Here is a 21328-nt window from a genome sequence, read left to right as displayed (position 1 = left end):
GGACAACCAAGCAAACATGGCACCATGCTAATCAGTAAACCAGGAACCATTTTCAAAAGTCATGGCGAGAAAAGCAGTATTGTTTTTAAAACAAGGACACCAAATTTGGTGCTGTAGACATGAATGATAGAATAGAAATCGTTTAATAAATCTTCCAGTCTAAGTAATACGAACATTTCAAGTAAGAAAATACATGTCCTCCAATGTACTGGAGATCATGTATTGTACATTTTTGTGTAACTTAATCTTTCTCTGTTAGGTTTAAAAGGAAATCTAAAAATTTCCTCTATCCTTCATGGGCAGCATTATTTGTATGATTTAAATGTCTCAATTATAGAACTTGAGTGGCAAATGCCCTATAGAACGATGAGAGTGGGAGGGAACACAAATGGCCATTACTCTACTCCTCTACCCCCTAAGTGGGATTCAAAATCATTACCAGAGCTAGCAAGGACATAAAAGCCTATCTCTAGATATTATAGATAAATTAATACCAGCAAGGAGATAATTGAGGAATAAAGGAGCTAACTAAATCAGTGTTTGACTGCATGGTTCTGGATAACAAAGGCATGTCCTTATAAGGCAAAGTGACTTCATTAAGTATGGTCCTCCAGAGGAAGGCAGGTCGCCCCCTCCATGGCACATTCAATATATGGGAGAGAATTTTGTATTCATTCTTTTGACATGCTAATATAAGTATGTTTTCTGATACATACTACTTAATAAATATAATAGCTAATATTTATTGAATTATTATTATATATGCTACCAAAGTATTTCACTTGGAGGGAATATTTGGGATAAATGGAATTGATTTCTTCTAATTTAATGATCCAAGGCAGATTTTACATCATGGGCACTATAGTGCCAGCACCCCCCAAGGACCCTCCCATGTCCTTTTGTAGTCAGCCCCCTTCCCCACTCCCAGACCCTGGTAATCATGGACCTGTTTTCCATCGCTGTAGCTTTATCTTTTCCAGAATGTCAGATAAATGAAATCATGCAGTTATCTTTTTTGTCCGGCTTCTTTTTTTTTTTTTAAGACAGAGTCTTGCTTTGTTCACCAGGCTAGAGCGCAATGGCATGATCTTGGCTCACTGCAACCTCTGCCTCCTGGGTTCAAGCAACTCTTCTGCCTCAGTCTCCTGAGTAACTGGGACTACAGGCATGTGCCACCATGCCTGGATAATTTTTGTAGTTTTAGTAGAGACAGGGTTTCACCATGTTGGTCAGGCTGGTCTGGAACTCCTGACTTCAAGTGATCCACCCGCCTCAGCCTCCCAAAGTGCTGGGATTACAGGCATGAGCCACCACGCCCGGCCTTTGTTTGGCTTCTTTCACTTAGCATACTGCATCTGAGATTCATCCATGATGTTGTATATATCAATTATTTGTTCCATTTCACTGCTGAGTAGTATTCCATTGCATGGATTTACCAGAGTTTGTTTACTACCCAACTGAGTACAATCTGGGTTTTTTTCTAGTTTTTGGCAATTACAAATAAAACTGCTATACAGGTTTGGCAATTACAAATAAAACTGCTAAACTGCTATATTTGCATACAGGTTTTTATGTAAATATTCAAGAGCGGGACTTACGGTTTTATGGTTAAGTGCATATTTAACCGGGATTTTAGAACACATAAGGAAAGGAAATTTGGTGATAGGAAACTGTATTCAGAAAGTAGGTGTAATAGCTTCCAGATTAAAATAATAGCCTGTAATCCCAGCACTTTGGGAGGCTGAGGCAGGCAGATCACCAGGTCAGGAGATCGAGACCATCCTGGCTAACACAGTGAAACACCACCTCTACTAAAAATACCAAAAATTTGCCTGGCATGGTGGCGGGCGCCTGTAGTCCCAGCTACTCAGGAGGCTGAGGCAGGAGAATGGTGTGAACCCGGGGGGGCGGAGCTTGCAGTGAGTGGAGATTGCGCCACTGCACTCCAGCCTGGGTGACAGAGTGAGACTACATCTCAAAAAAAAAAAACAAACCACTAAAAAAAGACTGGAGGAATTTAAATTTTATTTTAATAAATAATATCCTGCACTGACAAGAACATGGAAACACACCAGTTTCATGCCCAGTTGGTAATGGAATGAAATAGCATGACTTTTCTGGAGAAGAATTTGGCAGTACTTATCAGAGCATACCATGTACACTGGCTTCATTTCTACCCTTAGAAATATTCACACACATGTGTAGGGGCAAATGTGCAGAGATGTTTGTTTTGGTATTATTTGCAATTATGAAAAATGGAGACAACCAAATGCTCATTTAGTTTCAATAATTTATGACACATTCCTTCACCCTTTCAGTACTGGGCAGCATTTCAGTAGAATGGGATATAGCTCTGACATGGACAGTTATTTTTTTAAAAGTTTGTAATATATAAATACATACATTAATACATATATCTTTATGTGAAAAATATAAATAGAAAAATATTTTTTTGTGAGGGTATGAAAAGATCTGGAAGCTACACAGCTGGGCTTTATACAGTGAAGAGTGAGTTAAGGGAGGGGAAGGACGCTGGTAAGTAGTGAGGCATGAGATTTGCCTTTTCCTTAATGCACCTCCATATTACTTGATTTCTTTCAAAACAATCATACATTATTTGGCACATAACCAAATTAAAGGAGAGCTAAATAATCAATCACTAATTAATAAATGGCCAGCAACCCCTATTGCATCCTCTTCTGACTTTCTAGTAAACCACTTATGAAGACACAGAAAAAATGGAAACTCATCCAAAAGAAGAGATAACCTAATGCCTGAATCTGGAGAGAACCTCTGTGGATCAGATGGAGCTGGAAAGAGAAGGATGTACCAAACTTTGTCTCCCCAAAGGCGAACTCACTGAATAAAGATAAGAAGGTGTTGTACACCTTCCTGCCCACGAGTCCCTGGTCAGTGTCTATACAGAAATCTGAATTCTCCTTCTTCATAGTAGTGGCTTATCTATGAAGGCATCACAGCTTCCACTTGGTTTCATTTATATGAATCACCACCTTCTCCTTGCCCTTCTCCTTCTACCATCATTCTAAAGCAATACAGATACAACTCACAGAAAACAACAAGCTAAAAATGTACTATGTGAGGCTGGGAGATGAAGGGCATCTGGCAATAGTGTACTGGATTCTCCCCACAGATAAAACATGACAGAGGCACATAGAGACAGAATGATCCCTGGGAGGAGTGTGTGCTAGGAATTGTAGTTTTCATGGGCAGAGTGTTAGATTCAGAGTGCAAGAGAATCAGGCAGAGGGCTAGAAAGAGATGCATCTTTTCTACAAGAAAGCTTGTCAGAAACTGACAATGAGTTCTGAAGTTGTACACTTCTCCTGTCCACTAGTTGACCTTTGGGAAGGGAACTGCTCCATTACACAGGGGTGCAGAGAACTGGGCCAGTGGTAATCCCATCCCTAGAATGTTGCCAAACATAAAGTTAAAACAGATATTCCTTTCTTTTTGGGGGGAACAAGATGCAAAAACTTGCATAGAATAAATATATGGATAACCATTACTTCTATAGAAAAGATAAAAACAAATGGAGACGCATAAGGGAACAGAAGCAATAGTCAAGTGGCTAATGGTCTGGATTAATGCTTTAATCCCAAACTCTTAGAAAATAATAATAAGTTTGTGAATCAAATTTTAAGCATGATGCCAAATTAAATATCATAAGGAAAAATATTAATATAGATTTACTGATATAAATAATTCTCAATGTTAAAAATTAAAAACAACTTTAAAAGACAAAAAGCATACTGGGGAAGACATTTTTAACACATGATAGACAAGGGTTAATGTATTCAACAAATAAAGTGTTTATAAAAATACATTAGACTAGACAAATACATTAATAGAGATGCACAAATTTCATGAATAAGCAGAACACCAGGAAAAATAAAAAATGGCCAAGAAACATAGAAAAAAGATACCTAATCTAATAATAAAAGAAAATGAAAATAAAAGACAACCTTTTAACAAATAAAATTGGAAATGTTAATAAATTATAACATCTAATATTCTTGAGGATTCATGCATATAGTGTCAATAATTAATCTTTTTTTATTTTTATTTTTTGAGATGGAGTTTCACTCTTGTTGCCCAGGCTGGAGTGCAAGACGCAATCTTGGCTCACCACAACCTCCGCCTCCCGGGATCAAGTGATTCTCTTGCCTCAGCCTCCTAAGTAGCTGGGATTACAGGCACGTGCCAACATGCCTGGCTAATTTTGTATTTTCAGTAGAGATGAGGTTTCTCCATGTTGGTCAGGCTGGTCTCGAACTCCCAACCTCAGGTGATCCACCCATCTTGGCCTCCCAAAGTGCTGGGATTACAGGCATGAGCCATTGTGCCCGGCCTTTTTTTTTTTTTTTTTTTTTTTGAGATAGGGTCTTCCTCTGTTGCCTGGCCTGTTGTGCAATGATGCAATCGTCACTCACTACAGCCTTGACCTCCTGGGCCCAAGTGATCCTCCTGCCTCAGCCTCCTGAATAGCTAGGACTACAGGTGCATGTCACCACACCCGGTTAAATTTTTTATTTTTATTTTTGTAGAGATGAGGTCTCTGTATATTGCCCAGGCTGGTCTTGAACTCCTGGGTTCAAGTGATCCTCCTACCTCAACCTCCCAAAGTGCTGAGTGAGATTATAAATGTGAGCCATTGTGCCCAGCATACTTGTTGATCTAGCATTCCAAATCTTTAAATTTGTGCATATCCTTTGACACAGAAATTCCTCTTGTAGGAATTTATTCCAAAGAAAAACATCATAAATATGTACAATTTTTTTGTGAGAAGGATGTTGTTGCATTTTAAGTATAACACTGAAAAGTAAGGAATTGTCTAAATACTAAAATTGGTTAAATAAATTTTGGTATAAATATATTATGCAATCATTAATCATTGTATTGAGGAAGAATATTTAACAGCAAAGGGATAGAATCACTCTTTACTGTGAAAACTGAAAATGCATGTTACAAAAATGATATTATAATCTTATTTAGTTTTCATACAAACATATACCACAAAACCCAACATTACTCAACGGGTAGACATCAAATGTTCATGATGATTATCTGTCTAGAGTGAAACTGAGTGATTTTTGTTTCATAATTATTTCTAAAATTTCTACAAAAAGTATTCCAAAAACAGTCATTTTTTTCTTTTACATTTGTGCAAGATCAAGAAAAATCACGACTCCAAGAAGCTTGCATTGCCATGAGAAATGAAAAAGTGGGCAAGCCCGAAATAGAAAATAAATCTGAAAACCAAATGTATCAAAATGGACCTTTCCATTTGTTGTTCCTTCTCAGATTTTTTTAGATCTTTAATGTCCAGAAAGTACCTCTAATGATAGCATTTAAAAACTTGAGAACAACTTGTTCTGAAATCTTTTATTTATTATCAGCAAACCATAATTTTACTTGACTGCCCAGCGAACTTTGTTTTCCATTCATATTAGAACAGATGATGGATTAGCATCTAACTTTCTCTTAATAACTTTTAATAACGAATGCTTTCTCTTTGTCTGCTGAAAATATTGCTGAAAATAATATGCATATTGACATTATTCCAGAAAACCTCAGCACAAACTCAATGGCACCCATCCAGGAGCTGGATAAAACCCAATCCTCAAAGTCTTTCATCATTTACCCCATAGAACAGGAATTCCTACTGAGGTATAGGAGGAGTGAGGCTATCAGAATTTTAAACTACTAATGCCTTGTCAAAGTTTCTGTGATGTGTCTCTAGTGGGGTGTGCCCTAATCTGTAGACAGTCCACATCTCACTCCCCAACACGTACACCCATGCAGATTGAGAATTTCAACGGGCATAGAGGTTTCTCATGAAAGAGTGCTGTTCAGGTCCATGGCATGGAGAGAAAAAGCTCAGAACAATGTCACAGAAGGTTTGATTAATCCAGGAGAGAAAGATCCCTTACTGGAAGGCCAGAAAGTAATTTATTTCTTGGTCATAAACTTGAATACCACCTCTGAATCGGAGGCCAGGTTTCAATTCATTTAATTTTTTCCCCCTAGGACTTCATCAGAATTAGAAGAAAACAAAAAGGCTGTATTCCAGGTGCCCAATCTTTTGGCTTCCCTGGGCCACACTGGAAGAAGAATTATCTTAGGCCAAATATAAAATACACTAACACTAACCATAGCTAATGATCTAAAAAAACATTGCAAAAAAAAAAAATCTCCAATGTTTTAAGAAAGTTTATGAATTTGTGTTGGACCACATTCAAAGCCATCCTGGGCTCCATGCTTCCCATGGGCTAGGGGTTGGGCAAGCCTGCAGTCTATTCTTTATGTTTAAAATAGAACTTTCTTTCTCAGTAAGTGAATGGATAAATAAACAATGGTACAGCCATGTGATGAAAGATATTCAGCAATAAAAAAAAAATGAGCTATGAAGCCACAAAAAGACGTTGAGGAACAAGGTAAAATTACGGAGACAGTAAAAAAGGAAAAGGGGTTGCCAGGGAGGGAGGATGAACAGGTGGAACACAGAGGATTTTTAGGGCAGTGAACCGATTCTATATGATACTGTAAAGGCAGATACATCAAAACCCATAGAATATACAACACAAAAAGTAAACACTAATGTAAACTATGGACTTTAGTTAATAACAACATATCCATATTGGCTCAGCTACTGTAACAAATGTACCACACTAAAGTAAGATGTTCATAATAGGGGGAACTGTGTGTGTGATACAGGGTGGGGATAAGGAGGGAGTACATGAGAACTCTATTTTCCATGCGATTTTTCTGTAAACCTAGAACTGTTCAAAGCATTAAGAAATATTTTAAAACTAACAATATAAATTAATATTTATATATAAAAAGTGGAAAAAAAGTAACTTACTTTCGGTTCACGATTAGCCACTCCCGGATGTAGGTTTGAACACAGTCCCTGACATGAGGGTCCAGTTCAACCCTAATGAGGTAGAAAATGAAATAAACACATGTTATTACTGGGTAAAAACAAAACAATCCCTTATCATAAGCAAGGAACATGATATGAATTTAAATCCTTATCAGTGAGAATGCTTAGGATGTTCTTGCCCAGTCATTCCAAATGTCTGAAGTATTCCTGAGGCAATAAACATTTTTACTTTGATGAGACAAACATGTTGGCATTTTTTGCTTTGTGGGTTTTCTTTATTATAGAGAATCATGCTAAATTATAACTATCCCTGAAGGCATTCTGACACAAGACAGGTAGAACTAGCTGTAATCAAATACAAAACAAGGAAAACAAGTATAAATACCTATCTCTGACAGGGTAATTTGGACATATTTTTTATGCATGTGTAACCTTGTTAGGACACGCATGTTCTCCTTTTTGAAAACCAGGAAAAAGAACAGTTGTCTTATGCTTTGACGAATTTGCAAACACTGGCTTTGGTTGGTGATCATTAATTCAGTTGGTTCCCGTCACGTCTGCTTAAGGAATGCACCATGAGCAATACTCTTCAAGTGCTTCAGAGTCTTGAAATCAGAAATAACAATTGTAGCAAAGCTTTTTGCTACTGTTGCTAATGCATTAGTACCAGAAATAAATGCTTAATAATAAGGCTTAATAATAAGGCTCAAATGTGACAAGCCTTAATTTTCTCATTCGCAATAAGGAGGTAAGAAAAGAGACATGCTGTTAGTATTAGATGAAATACTGTAAAGGTTACACATGTAGTCTCTGGGCCTTAACTGCCCAAATCCCAGTTTCATCCCTTATAGCTATGTGACCACGAGCCAGTCACTCAACCCTTCTGTGCCTCAGTTTCCTCACCTTAAAGCCGTTAGAGTAGTAAGAGTGCCCCTTTTAGTAGACAGCTTTGATGAAGATTAAATCAGTTAAGTGTGCAAAGTGCTTAGAAGACTGCCTGGCACATAATAAGATGCATAGATGATATTAATAGTTTACACTTAGGTAGAATTTACTATACATTATGCACTGAGGCAATCATTGTATATGTATTAATTCAGTTAATTCTCAATCAGCACCATAGGGTAGGTATTACTATTATTCTCACTTTGCAGAAAAATGAGATGGTAAGGATCTTGTTCTGAGTCACGCAGGAAGTGGTGGGGCAGGGACCTGAATCCAGGCAGCTCACCTGTAGCGTTCATGTTTTCACTATCACGCCATCACACCTCAACATAAAGTTCTGGGCTAGGCACAGGGTGTTCAACAGGAGTCAGCTATTGTTTACTGTGGTGTGATGATGATACCTTCCCCTGCCTTAATTATACAGAAGACTTTTTGGCAACAACTGAAATAGTAGAGGTTGTCTTAAAGCCATCAGACAGGTGTGTTACCTATAAATTCTTTTGACAAGGCAATAGTATACTAAAAAACTGATGCAAAGTAAAAAAATTATCTTCCTTATCAAATTTCAAAAAAAAAAAAAAAAAAAAAAACCCACTCCTCCTTCCTCTAAATTCATTGTACTGTTTTTTGTTTTTGTTTTTTAAGAAACAGGGTCTCACTATTTTGCCCAAGCGGAACTCAAATTCCTGGGCTCAAGTGATCCTCTTGCCTCAGCCTCCCAAGTAGCTGGGACCACAGGAACAAGCAGGGGTGACTGGCTACTGTAAGCATTTTAAACAGTTTTTTCCAAGATTCTGACCATATTTGGAAATATCCATAAATTTTACATAAATGAATAAATAAAGTGATTCTTCACTAAAGATGAAAATAGTAGGTGTTAACTTATATTAAAGTCATACCTGAATAAATGGACTGAAAATGGGGGAGTATGTTTCCCAAAAATGACAATGTTTGTGTTTCCTGGAAAGTGTGTATTTTTAAAACATCAGAGCTATACATATGGTCAGTTCTCCTATGTGAGTGAGAACTGTCTGAAGAAGACAGCAACAGTTCACAATAATGTCACCCCATTATCATGCAACCTCCTTAAACTGTGATGAAATAAAATCCAAAATAGAACTAGAATATCTCAGAGTAAAGAGGGCAGGGGCTGTGTGTCAGGATCTTCTTTCTGGGACCTTCTGGGGAAGATGAGAAGGTAGAATCTGTCCAGGAGGATATGAATCTTAATTTGGCTTTTAAAATAAATGTAAACAAAAGTTTATCCTAAACCTCCAAAGAGACATTACTTTTTTACATTTTGGAAGCAACAGGAGTTTCATTTAGCTACAATTCCACAGTGAGTTTGATACCAAAAGCTAATGCCCATGCCTATAAACATATAGAATACCAACTACAGAAACTCAAGCCCTAATTAGTTATTCACATATTTATTCTACAGAGCTCTCCCCACTGTTTTAGCGCTGCATGACACTTTCTTCAGAGGGACTTTGACTTATTCATCTTTTCATCTCAGTATCCAGAACACAGTAGATGCTCAATAAATGTGGGTTTACCTTATGTTTCTAACTTGATCCAGTCTCATAACTGTAAGCAATTAAAATGCTTCTGGATGGAGGCATTTCAGCAGTTATTATTAAAAGTCTTGACATTTTTATAAATGGAGAAACCGAGGATTTGGGAGGTCATGTGACTCAGCCAAGGTCACTGAGCTGGCAGCCAGGTGGTCTGGCTCCAGAGTCTGCACTTTTAACCTCCTCTTGAGAATTTCATTTGGTTCCCCTGCATCCCTTGCACTGGCTTAGTCTCCACATAGCTTTTCAAAAGCTCTGGCCAAACTAATTTCAAAACTACCTATACTACCTATACTTAGGTGATGATATCATATAGTTGTCCCACACATTTGAATGGAGTGAGTAATTTTATTTATTTTTTAAGTTCAGATCGAGGGCATCTCCCCCACCCGCTTATTGAAAACAATCATGACAATCCCAATCACATCTACATTTTAGAAAACTATTTACCCTTCCTCCGGCAAAGAGGGCTGCAGAGTCCTACATTCCTTTGGCGTGAACACCACGTCCAAGTCGTCATCAGTGAAGTCCCCAAGATCCTGGGCAAGCTGCACATCCAGGCTGTTCAGGTGTGTCATCAGAAGTCCTTCAAAGTCCACCGGCTCCACAGGGTCATAAAACTGAGGCTGGAGGGGCAGGGAAAAGGAAAAGGAGGTTCTCACCAGGTTTTCTGGTAAAAGCACAAAGGCAATAGTAGATGTTTGCCTTGCCTTCCTTTGACTTAGTAAGTACTTCGCTCGTGGCATAAAACAGAGCGACTCTTTGGAGGAGCTGTCAAACACAGAAGTAGTGATATGGAAAAAAATGCAGCACAGAAAGTCAAGTCATAACACGGTGAATAATTAAAATCACACCCCAAGGCGGAATTTTTCTCTCCTTAATTGCAACTTGATGAGGAATCCTGAGGAGATCCAAAATGAGATCACAAAGCTTCGCTGAATTTTTATAATTTCTCCCGCAAAAGCTCTCCAAGGCCATGTTTTGTTTACCCAAATACAGTGAAGTAGGGAATGGAGACAATTTTCCAGAAATCCAGGCAAACTCAACACTCCTTGGCTGAGGATTTAGGCACAGTGTTTCTTTTGGCCTGAGTTATGCTATACATTGGTTCTCGAAAGCACGTCATGTATAATCACAGCCGACAGCGAATACCAAGTGTTTTGGTGGCTGAAACAATCCAGGGCAGTGATTTCTAAATGTCACTGGGTTGACTGGTGCTGGTCTGGAAGAAATTTCCACTGGACTGCAGCTATGCAGGCAAACTTAGGGCAATCTGCTGAGTTTTCATATGGCTAAATTTACTCACTTTGAAAGAAGTGTTCTTTGCTCTTCAATTTTACCTTCCACAGTTGGAGAGAGGGGGAATAAAAGAAATAATAGAAATTGATGGTAATTATAAAAATAGTTCTTACAGTTGATAAAATTAAAAGTTGGCAACCTTTGTCAGTCCTCAATTAAAATATATTTTCTTTTCTGTGAAATCCAAAGACTTAGGAATGACCGCCCTAATAAAGTAAAAGAATCACTTAGATCAAGTAGATCTGTGTCACAATAATAATAGTTCTACGAAGTGTTCATTTATGGCTGAGTCTTTGGAGTCATCAGCCCAAGGTGGGGCTGGGGGGCAGGGAAGTTACTGTTTCTCTCTATCTCTACCCTCCAGTGGACCAACAAAACAAACATCTTGGATTCTTTACTTGCGCTGCCTTGATGGGAGACAAGGGCAGATCCAAGGGAAGCACTAACGAAACCGGTTTTTCATCCCTTTGAAACCATATACCAATAAGGGCTTCAAGTTGGAGAGGAGAGACAAAGTGCTGCTGAAGAGGCAAGAGGAAATCAGATCAGAGAATGGAGATGTGGCATGCCCCACCTCCTCCCCACTCTTGCTGTTCCTGATGATGGAGGAGACATGAGTGACGTAAGTTAGGGAGTGAGGATGAAGCCACAAATTAGGCAAAATATGCCCTATTTCCTGTCTGGGATTTTTTTTTTTAACTTTTAGGTTTGGGGGTACATGTGAAGGTTTGTTACACAGCTAAACTCATGTCACAGGGGTTTGTTGTACAATTATTTTATCAGCCAGATATTAAGCCCAGGACCGGATAATTATCTTTTCTGCTCCTCTCCTTCTTTGCACCCTTCTTCACCCTCAAGTAGACCCCAGTGTCTGTTGTTCTCTTCTTTGTTTTGGTAAGTGCTCATCATTTAGCTCTCAGTTATAAGTGAGAACACGCAGTTATTTGGCTTTCTATTTCTGCATTAGTTTGCTAAGGATGATAGCCTCCAGCTCCACCCATGTTTCCGCAAAAGACATGATCTCCTTATTTTTATGGCTGCATAGTATTCCAAGGTGTGTATGTACCACATTTTCTGCATCCAATCTGTCATTGATGGGCATGTAGGTTGATTCCATGACTTTGCTATTGTGAATAGTGTTGCAATGAACATTCACGTGCATGTGTCTTTATGGTAGAATGATTTACATTCCTCTGGGTATATACCGAGTAATGAGATTGCTTACTTACGTTATCCTATGCCATGGCAAAGGAGGGCAGAAAAGAAGGTGACAGGACAACCTCAGGAGCTGAGAGCAAAGCATTCCCCTCATTTCCTAGGGTTTCCAGGCGCTATGAGAAGAGACAAAGTCAGTTCCCTTGGCTCTGACTGGGGACCTGAAGGTCAGCTGAAGAGACGACTATAGTCCTCACAAGAGTGCCTCTCAAAATGAAACAACAGGGACCAGGAGGGGCTAAAGGAGCCAGAGATCAGCCTGTGCAGGAGCCAGATGAAACTGAGTTTGCATTAGGACACTGGTGAACTCTGCCAGAGGAAACGACAGACACCATCTATGCATAAGACAAATGCATCTGCCAATCTGACACAGACACCTCCACAGGAACAACTCCACAGGATAAAGAGGACTCTCCCACCCGACCCAACCACCACATGGAATACAGAGTTTAGAGTCAGGATTGAATGACTTCTATAGGAAATAATGAAACTGCATTTTTTTCCAATCCCAACCTCATTACTATAAAGTTTATACCCATTTAAGTAATAATTATTGAGCATTACGATGTGCAAAGAAATTGGCCTAGGGTTGTCTCATACAACTCTCACTATAACCCTGTGAGGTCTGCATTCTTACTGCAAGTTGAGTTCAACTGGTGTTTTAGAATTTTGAATTTTTCGTATCATGTCATATTTACACATACATAATGAGATATCTAGGGGATGGAACCCAACTCTAAACATTAAATTCATTTATGTTTCCTAGACACCTTATACACACAGCCTGAAGGTAATTTTATACAATATCTTTAATAATTTTGTGCCTGAAGAATTCTATTCAGTCATAACAAAGAATGAAATCATGTCTCTTGCAGCAACATGGATGGAACTGGAGGCATTATCTTAAGTGAAAAAACTCAGAAACAGAAAGACAGATATCACATGTTTTCATTTAGAAGTGGGAGCTAAATAATGTATACACATGGACACAGAATGCTAGACATGAAAGGCTTGGAGAAGTGGGAAGGTGGAAGAGGGTAAGGGATGATAGATTACTTAATGAATACAATGGACGCTATTTGGTTGATGGAGACACTAAAAGCCCAGACTTTACCTCTTGCAGTATATTCATGTAGCAAAACTGCACTCGTACCACTTAAACTTATACGAATAAAAGAAAGTATTGTGTGTATGAAACAATGTTTTGACTGTATTTTGACTGTGTCCCGTCACGTGAGGTCAGGTGTGGAATTTTCCATTTATGGCGTCATGGAGGCACACAAAAAGTTTCAGATTTTGGAGCATTTTGAATTTTGCATTTTCAGATTAGGGATGCTCAGCCTCTATCCTCATTTTACAGGTGAGGAAAGTGAGGCTAGAGATTGAATAATTTTCCCATGATTACACAGCTAGGGACTGGCCCATCTGGAATTCAAACCGAGGCAGGCTCATGTTCTTAACCACTGTAATTTTGATTGTTTTCTTTTGCAGGCCTTTCAAGAAAGCTGTATATTTTGAAATAATCAAAACACCAGGCAATAGTAAGTGTGTTTGGAAGTGAGTCAAATAATATATTTACCATGACCCACACATTCCACTCTGGGCTTCTTATAAGATTGGCTGCTCAGAGTAATAATAGTAAGTAAATAAAAGTGATAATAAATGTAAACTTATTGTGAAGAATATCAATTACTCAAGGAGAGGCAATGGAAATATACACTTCAAAATTATACTGAAGCATAGTTTGAAGCAAGATGACATGAGCTGTAAAACTAGTGAGTAGAAGCGTCATGGAGATATGACATTTGTGTGCAATCATCAGTGAGAAAAAAATTCACTTCCTGTCAAAGAATAATACTTGTGATGTTGGACAGGCATGGTGGCTCACGCCTGTAGTTCTAGCACTCTGGGAGGCCAACACAAGAGGATTGCTTGAGCCAGGAGTTTGAGACCAGCCTGGGCAAAAAAGCAAGACTCTGTCTTTACAAAAAAAAAATTTTTTTTTGAAGTTAGATGGGCGGGGTGATGCACCACCTATACTCCTGGCTACTCCAAAGGCTGAGGTGGGAGAAACACGTGAGCCCAGGAGTTTGAGGCTGCAGTGAGCTATGATCACACCACTGCACTCCAGGCTGGGTGACAGAGGGAGACCCTGTCTCTAGAAAACCAAAAAAAAAAAAAAAAAAACCAAAAAAAAACCCCCTCAAACTTGGCATGTCCCTGAAATTCAAAGCCACAAATGATGAAAAACCTGGTTGATAACGGCCCCTGTTATCTACAGGAGAGACTATCCAGGGGGAAAAGGATGGCTGATTTCCTCACTCAGCAATGATGTGCGGAGCATCTACTGGGTGGGGCATACTGAGCCCCTGAGGTGGCCACTGGGGATACAGAGGAGCACAGACAGCTGTTCTCATGGAACTGCACTCTAATAAACCGTGAGGTGGTGAAATGTGCAACTTTCTCACACATAAATAATGCCATTATCTGGGGGGGGGAATTTGATAAAGAACATATATCATCATTGAGCACTGTGTGGCAATGTGCCAAGGCAACATACCCAGTTGATGATAAAGTCATAAACTCTTGAGGTCTGAATCTATTCCAGTACTCAAGAGCTGGTAAGCACAAACAGTAATGACAGCATTATTGAGTATGGTTCTAGCATTACACCCAAGTTGACATTTAATAATTTGTCTCCCCTACTCCTTCTACACTGAAACTAAAGTGGGAGGAAATTGGTCATTTCAAATGTCCTGTAAACTAGTCTTGCCCTTGGCAAGTGGGTGCAGACCCTAACTACTGTTAACTAGGCCTCCTAGCTGTTGTTCCTCTTGCAAATTCAAATAATAACCAGGAACCAAAAAAGATTTCTGTTCTCTAAACTATCAGGAGTCTTAATCTCAAGAGTAGGCTTTACTATGAGGCAATCAACACACACACACACACACACACACACGCATGCACACAAACATATATACATACATCTAGTGGTAAGCCAAAGAAGGAAACAAACATCAGAGAGAGTTACAGTGGCACTGCATTTCACTAGGGATGAAGTTAGGAAACAGGGTGGGGTAGGGAATGAGGAATTTCCTAAGATCAGTTCAAGGCAAGACTTGGGTCCCTGGAAGCTTAAAAGCCAAACATGAAAATGAACTGTTTTGTTTTCTCTGCTGTTGTGCTGTATGTGGTCTCCTAGTCAGTGGAGACCAAAGACTACTTTAAATGAAGATCAAAGTAATTTCAAGAAGGTCACCCTTACATCATGATTTTTCACACTATGTATATCATTTGTTATATGTAATAACATAAGAGAAAATCAAAAATTAAAAACCAAAACAACTGTTTTTGTGTGTGTGTGTGTGACAGAGTCTCACTCTGTTGCTGGAGTGCCGTGGCAGGATCGTGGCTCACCACAAGCTCCGCCTCTGGGTTCAAGAAATTCTTGTGCCTCAGCCTCCTGAATAGCTGGGATTATAGGCATGCGCCACCATGCCTGGCTAATTAGTGTAATTTTAGTGGAGACGGGATTCCACCACATTGGCCAGGCTGGTCTCAAACTCCTGGCCTCAAGCAATCCATTCACCTTGGCCTCCCAAAGTATTGGGATTACAGGCGTGAGCCACCGTGCCCAACCCCCTTTGAAAAATAAGACAAAAATACTTAAGACTGCAAATGCAAATGTTCCTAAACCAGGCTTTACCTTTTGTGATGGTTTCATGATGTGTCAACTTGGCTAGGCTGAATGACATTTCCTTGAATTCCCTTTCCAGTATGTTTTCAGACAGGGTAAGCTACAAGAGAGTTCTCCTGTAAGAGCTGGAGGACAGAAGGGAGACTGCAGCCATTTTGTAGCATACACACACCTTTTTCCATTTACACAATCAGTCATTTAGGTGCTTCTGTGAAGAGAATATTGCCAATGTAATTAAAGTCCCTAAACAGGTGACTTTAAGTTAATCAAAGGAGAAATTACCCTGGGTGGGCCTGACTTAGCCAGTTGGAAGCCTTTTCTAAGAAGGTAGAAGCTCTGGCAGTTCAGACTGCAGGCTTCAGCTTGTGCCCAAGGGGGCTCAGTCTGTTTGGAATATGTCCTTCCTGACTATCTCCCCTGTGGACTTTTGAGCTTAGTAGGCTAAGCCAATACCTTCATACACATCCATATGGATTTCCCACAGGTTCTGTTGCTCTAATTGAACCTGACTGATACACCTCCTTTCATTCATTCAACACATACTGCTGGGGTCCTACAGCAATCAGACACTAGGCAACCAATTGTCTCGGGGTGTCCCAGTCTCTGAAAGTCTCATGTACTGAGAAAATTCTCAGTCGCTGGCAAATTGTGACCGTTGGTTACTCTACCTTACAGATACCACTTTTACTAGGTTTTCCTCCTACTATGCAGTGCCCTGGAGTTCAATTCTAAATCTCTTCTTAATCTGCATTTAATCTCAAATGATCTCATCCACTCCCATGGCTTTGAATATACATTTTTTAATTACAAGTTTATATCTGCAGCCTCAACTTCTGCCATAAATTCCAGGTTGACTTTTCCAATTACACCTCAACATCACTACTTGGTACTTTAACAGACCTCTCAAACACAATGAGTTCAAAACTAACTCTTAACCTTCCTGGCAATCTGCTCTTCCCATACCTTCCATACCTCCACACCTCTGTAAGTGGCAATTCCAGTCCACCAGTTGCCCAGGTGGAAAACATTAAAGTCAATGTTGCTTCTTCTCTTTCTCTTACACTCTACATATCATCCATCAGAAAATCCTATCCACTTTGCTTCTGAAATACATCCAGAATCCAAACACTTCTCACCTCTCCTGCCACCACCCTAGTCCAAAGCACTGCCATTGCTTTCCTGAGTTACCGTGACATCTTCCTAACTGCCCTCCCTCGTCCAGTCTATTTTCCACACCGCAGCCAGAGTGATCCTCATAAAAAGTCAGATGGTTCCACGCCTAATCTTAATGTTCACAGCAGCTTCCTGTCTTAGAGTAGAAGCCAATGTTCTACAGTGTCTGAGGCCTGTGACCCAGTCCTGCTTTCTCTATGACTGCATTTCCTACTGCCCACTCTGTTCAGGCCTCATTCTGCTTCCTTGCTGTTTCTGAAGCATGTCACATATTGAAGTCTTGGGGACTTTGCACTTACTGTTCCTTCTGACTGGAATATTTTTCCTTCAGATATTTGTCAAGTTCATTCAGAACTCTGCCCAAGTGTTTCCTTTCCAGATAGAGGCCTTCACAGATGACCCAATCTAAAAGCATCTCTTCTGGGTCACGATTTCATTCTTCAAAGCCCCCAATACTCCCTGATACAATCAACATTTACTATTTGTCTGTGTCTGTCCCTCATTCTGAAAGGCAAACTCTATGAGGATAGGCCCTCTATTGTATTCACTGTTGTATCTTCAATCTCACTGCTGTGCCAGCAGTTCCTGACACAGACACCCAATACATATTTCTCAAATGAATGAATAAGATCTCCACTATCTTTAAACGAAGCTGAAGGCAGTAAAGTTCTTCTAGCTTCTGTGATATCAAAGTTCTATACTTTATGGACTAAACACTTCCCTGCTTCCACCAACAACAATCTTCCACTGATGCCACTGAGAGGGAGATGCTGACATGCCACCATGGGTATCACTCTAGTTTCACCAAGGCTGAGTTGATTCCTCTACTGCACAATGACAACAAAGAAATGTCTGCTCTGTGTGCAGAATGCCTGCCACTCTTTTGTTTTATCTTCCATTGTGAATTTGCATGAAAACTATCTTGAGATCTTCATTTTCCATCATGCCCCTTCCAGTGCAACCAACGAAACCTAATAATAGCCCAACTCCTTGAAAGATGAAGTACAAAAGAACAATAGAATCAGAAGAATAAAAGAGGACCGTATTTATCAGGCAATTAAACATTTAAGTCATCCTGAGCTGTAAAAGAAAAAAGGTTGCTTTATTGCACAGAAGTCTATACACATAAAAAAAATGAATGCCTTCTAAGCTATGAGACTTTTTTTTTCCAATAAATGTTACATATACAAACATGCCATGTAACCATGGTGTTTGGTACATATCCAGGATGTGGCTTTTTACATCCTTTTCTTCAGTCAGAGCCGTTATGGTCCAGCTAATTCATTCCATTTTACTTCAAAACTTTCCTATTCTCACTTTTAAAAATAGGATTTTTCCCTCCATAAAATATGTAGCTTAATGTTATTAACCACTTATACAATGTCTCAAATCCTCCTTACTTCCTTAGGGCATAGATCCTAACTCTTTCTTTTCTTGTTCCCTTCCCTCCCCTCCTCTCCTTTTCTCTGAGACAGGGTCTCCTAACTCTTATGTTGTATGTTACTCTTCTTCTGTATGTTTTCTCTTCTCTTCTCTTCCCCTCTCCACTCTTCTCTTCTCCTCTCTTCTCCCCTCCCCACCTCCCGTCTCCTCTCCTCTCGTCTCCTCTCCTCTCCTCTCTTCTTTCCTTTTCTCTTCTCCTCTCTTCTCTTTTCTGAGACACGGTCTTGCTCTGTTGCCCAGGCTGGAGTACTGTGGCTCAATCATGGCTCACTGCAGCCTTGAACTCCTGAGTTCAGGTGATCCTTCTGCCTCAGCCTCCCAAGTAGCTGGGACGAAAGGCGTGTGCCACCATGTCTGGCTAATTTCTTTTTTTAAACTTTTTATAGAGATGAGGTCTCACTATGTTGCCTAGGCTGGCCTCGAACTCTTCGCTTCAAGCTATCCTCCTGCCTCTGCCTCCCAAAGTGCTGGGATTACATGCAGTCATGAGCCATTGTGCCTGGCTTCTACTTTGAACAACCAGAAATCAGGCCAGGTGTAATGACTCATGCCTGTAATCCCAGCACTTTGGGAGGCCAAGGCAGGCAGATCGCTGAAGCTCAGGAGTTCAAGACCGGCCTGGGCAACATGGCGAAACTCTGTCTCTACAAAAAAAAAAAAAAAAAAATACAAAAATTAGCCAGGTGCAATGGTGTGCCTGTGGTCCCAGTTACTTGGGAGGCTGAGGCAGGAGGATCACTTGAGCCTGGGAGGCAGAGGTTGTAGTGAGCCAAGATCTCACCACTGCACTCCAGCCTGGGCAACAGAGCAAGGCCCTGTCTCTAAATAAATAAATAAATGAAAAGAAAATAGTATTTTACAGTTTCATTTTAACAGAGGTACTGATTATAGACTTGTTTGCCTAAATAGGCAGCTGGCATCAGAGGGTTTCTGGTTAATCCATTCACACAGCTGTGGCAACAGAGAATGCCAAAATTCAATGAGTGAGTCTACACACAGGGTTATTTACTAGCCACAGCCGCCTTCTAGCCCTGGTAACAAAGGATTTTGGTAGGAGTGTCAAACAGACTTGGGACAAGTTTATCATCACGTCTAGAAAACCAACTTCAAATGATGGATCCCCTTCATACTAAAAAATGCAAAATTCAAAAATATTTTATCTTCTTCGAAAATGTTTATACACACATCATCAGACCTGACACTTACAGAGTTTTTTAAAACCCCAATAAAAGAAAAATCGACATGAAACATACACCCTTCCTCTCATCTGATTTATCAGATTGATGACAGAAGCCACTGTATTTTCTTAGGATATATCCGCAGGGTTAGTAAGTGGTCTTTGCTTACTACACCTTCTGAAATTCAAAGCGCACAGGAAAAAAGAAGTGTTACCTTTCTTTATATTTTTCCCCCTACTTGGAATACTTCTACCTTTAAAGTTCTTTAAATGGGCCGAGCATAGTGGCTCAAGCCTGTAATCCCAGCACTTTGGGAGGCCGAGCCGGGCAGATTACCTGAGGTCAGAAGTTCGAGACCAGCCTCGCCAACATGGCGAAACCCCGTCTCTATTAAAAATACAAAAATTAGCCAGGCATGGCGGCGGGCACCTGTAATCCCAGCTACTCAGGATGCTAAGTCAGGAGAATCACTTGAACCCAGGAGGCAGAGGTTGCAGAGAGCCGAGATCACGTCACTGCACTCCAGCCTGGGTGACGGGGGGAGATTCCGTTTCAAAATAAAAATAAATATAGGCCAGGCATGGTGGCTCACGCCTGTAATCCAAGCACTTTGGGAGGCCAAGGCAGGTGGATCACTTGAGGTCAGGAGTTCAAGACCAGCCTGGCTAACATGGTGAAACCCTGTCTCTACTAAAAATACAAAAATTAGCCAGTTGTGGTAGCACACGCCTGTATTCCCAGCTACTAGGGAGGCTGAGGCGGGAGAGTAGCTTGAACCTGGGAGGCAGGTGTTGCAGTGAGCCAAGATCGCACCACTGCACTCCAGCTTGGGTGACAGAGCGAGACTCCATCTCAGAAAATACATAAAAAATTTAAATAAATAAATAACAAAGTTCTTTAAATGATTTTCAACCTGAGCTTCAAGTTAAAGTCCCCAGGGAACTTTAAAATACTGATGCTTGGTCCCTGCCCCCAGGAATTCTCATTGAATTGTCTCTAGATAATTTTAATGTCCAGTCAGGGCTGAGAACCCTTACTCTAAGTCTTCTCAGCCTTCTCAGTCAAGCCTTTGCCTCCTAGTACATCATGTATCCTTTTCTCTTCTAAACACCTGCCACTTTTGAAGCCAGTATAGATACTGTATATTACCTGTTCTCCCAAATGAATCATAAAGCCCTTTGAAGCTGAAGTCACCTTTTATTCACATCTTCTTTTAATCTCCCACAGTGTCACCACAGTGCCAAATCATAAGAGAGCAATATTAGCCAATATATACAAAGGACCTATTATACAATTCTATATTCCCTAGTAGGGACAGCATTATTATGCCAATTTACAAATGAAGAAACTGAAGTCTTCAGAGAGATTAAGTGGCTTGTCACAAATTACATGACTAACAAATGACACCTGTACTTCATCCCAGATTCATCTGACTCCAAGCTCTTCACTCTTGCAAAACAGCAGCAACAACAAAGACGTGTAGTTGATTAGGTTCTAAATAACTTGACTTCAATTAAATGCTTTTAAAAATTAAATAACCATTTGTATCAGCAAGTGGGCCATTGTAAAAATAAAGGTAAGAGAAACGAAGGTCAGAACACACTTGGTCTTATTTTTCAACTAGCCAAAATAATGCAATGAAAACCTACGGTTTCTCATCTTAAGGAACGTTTTCTAAAACACCTTTAGGCTGAGAGTCTTTAGATGATAAACTACTCCTTTGCCTTCCTAGAAATGAATCTTACCAACACGTTCCATTATCTTTCCATGAAAAGAAATATTTTTTTTAAAGGTAAAAGGAAATCACCATGTAAGTTGATGATTTCTTTTGGGGAACCTTCATTCGGGACGATGACTCAAGGGGACGAACAGCCACTTCATTCTGACATTACAACACAAT

General features: G+C 39.9%; 1 protein-coding gene across 1 annotated transcript in view; it reads right to left on the bottom strand.

Annotated features, from left to right (window-relative positions):
* The window catches only part of DOCK8 (dedicator of cytokinesis 8), a 239907-nt gene that overhangs the window by 164115 nt on the left and 54464 nt on the right, over positions 1-21328 (bottom strand). The window contains exons 3-4 of the mRNA XM_031654757.1: positions 9874-10049; positions 6884-6955 (exon numbers count right to left, since the gene is read on the bottom strand). Of these exons, the coding sequence (XP_031510617.1) occupies positions 6884-6955; positions 9874-10049 (248 nt within the window). The remainder of the gene's footprint in view (positions 1-6883; positions 6956-9873; positions 10050-21328) is intronic.

This window comes from Papio anubis, chromosome 13 (genome assembly GCF_008728515.1).
Source record: "Papio anubis isolate 15944 chromosome 13, Panubis1.0, whole genome shotgun sequence".
In the NCBI taxonomy this organism is placed as follows: Eukaryota; Metazoa; Chordata; class Mammalia; order Primates; family Cercopithecidae; genus Papio; species Papio anubis.
This window is presented reverse-complemented; position numbering and strand designations above follow the sequence as displayed.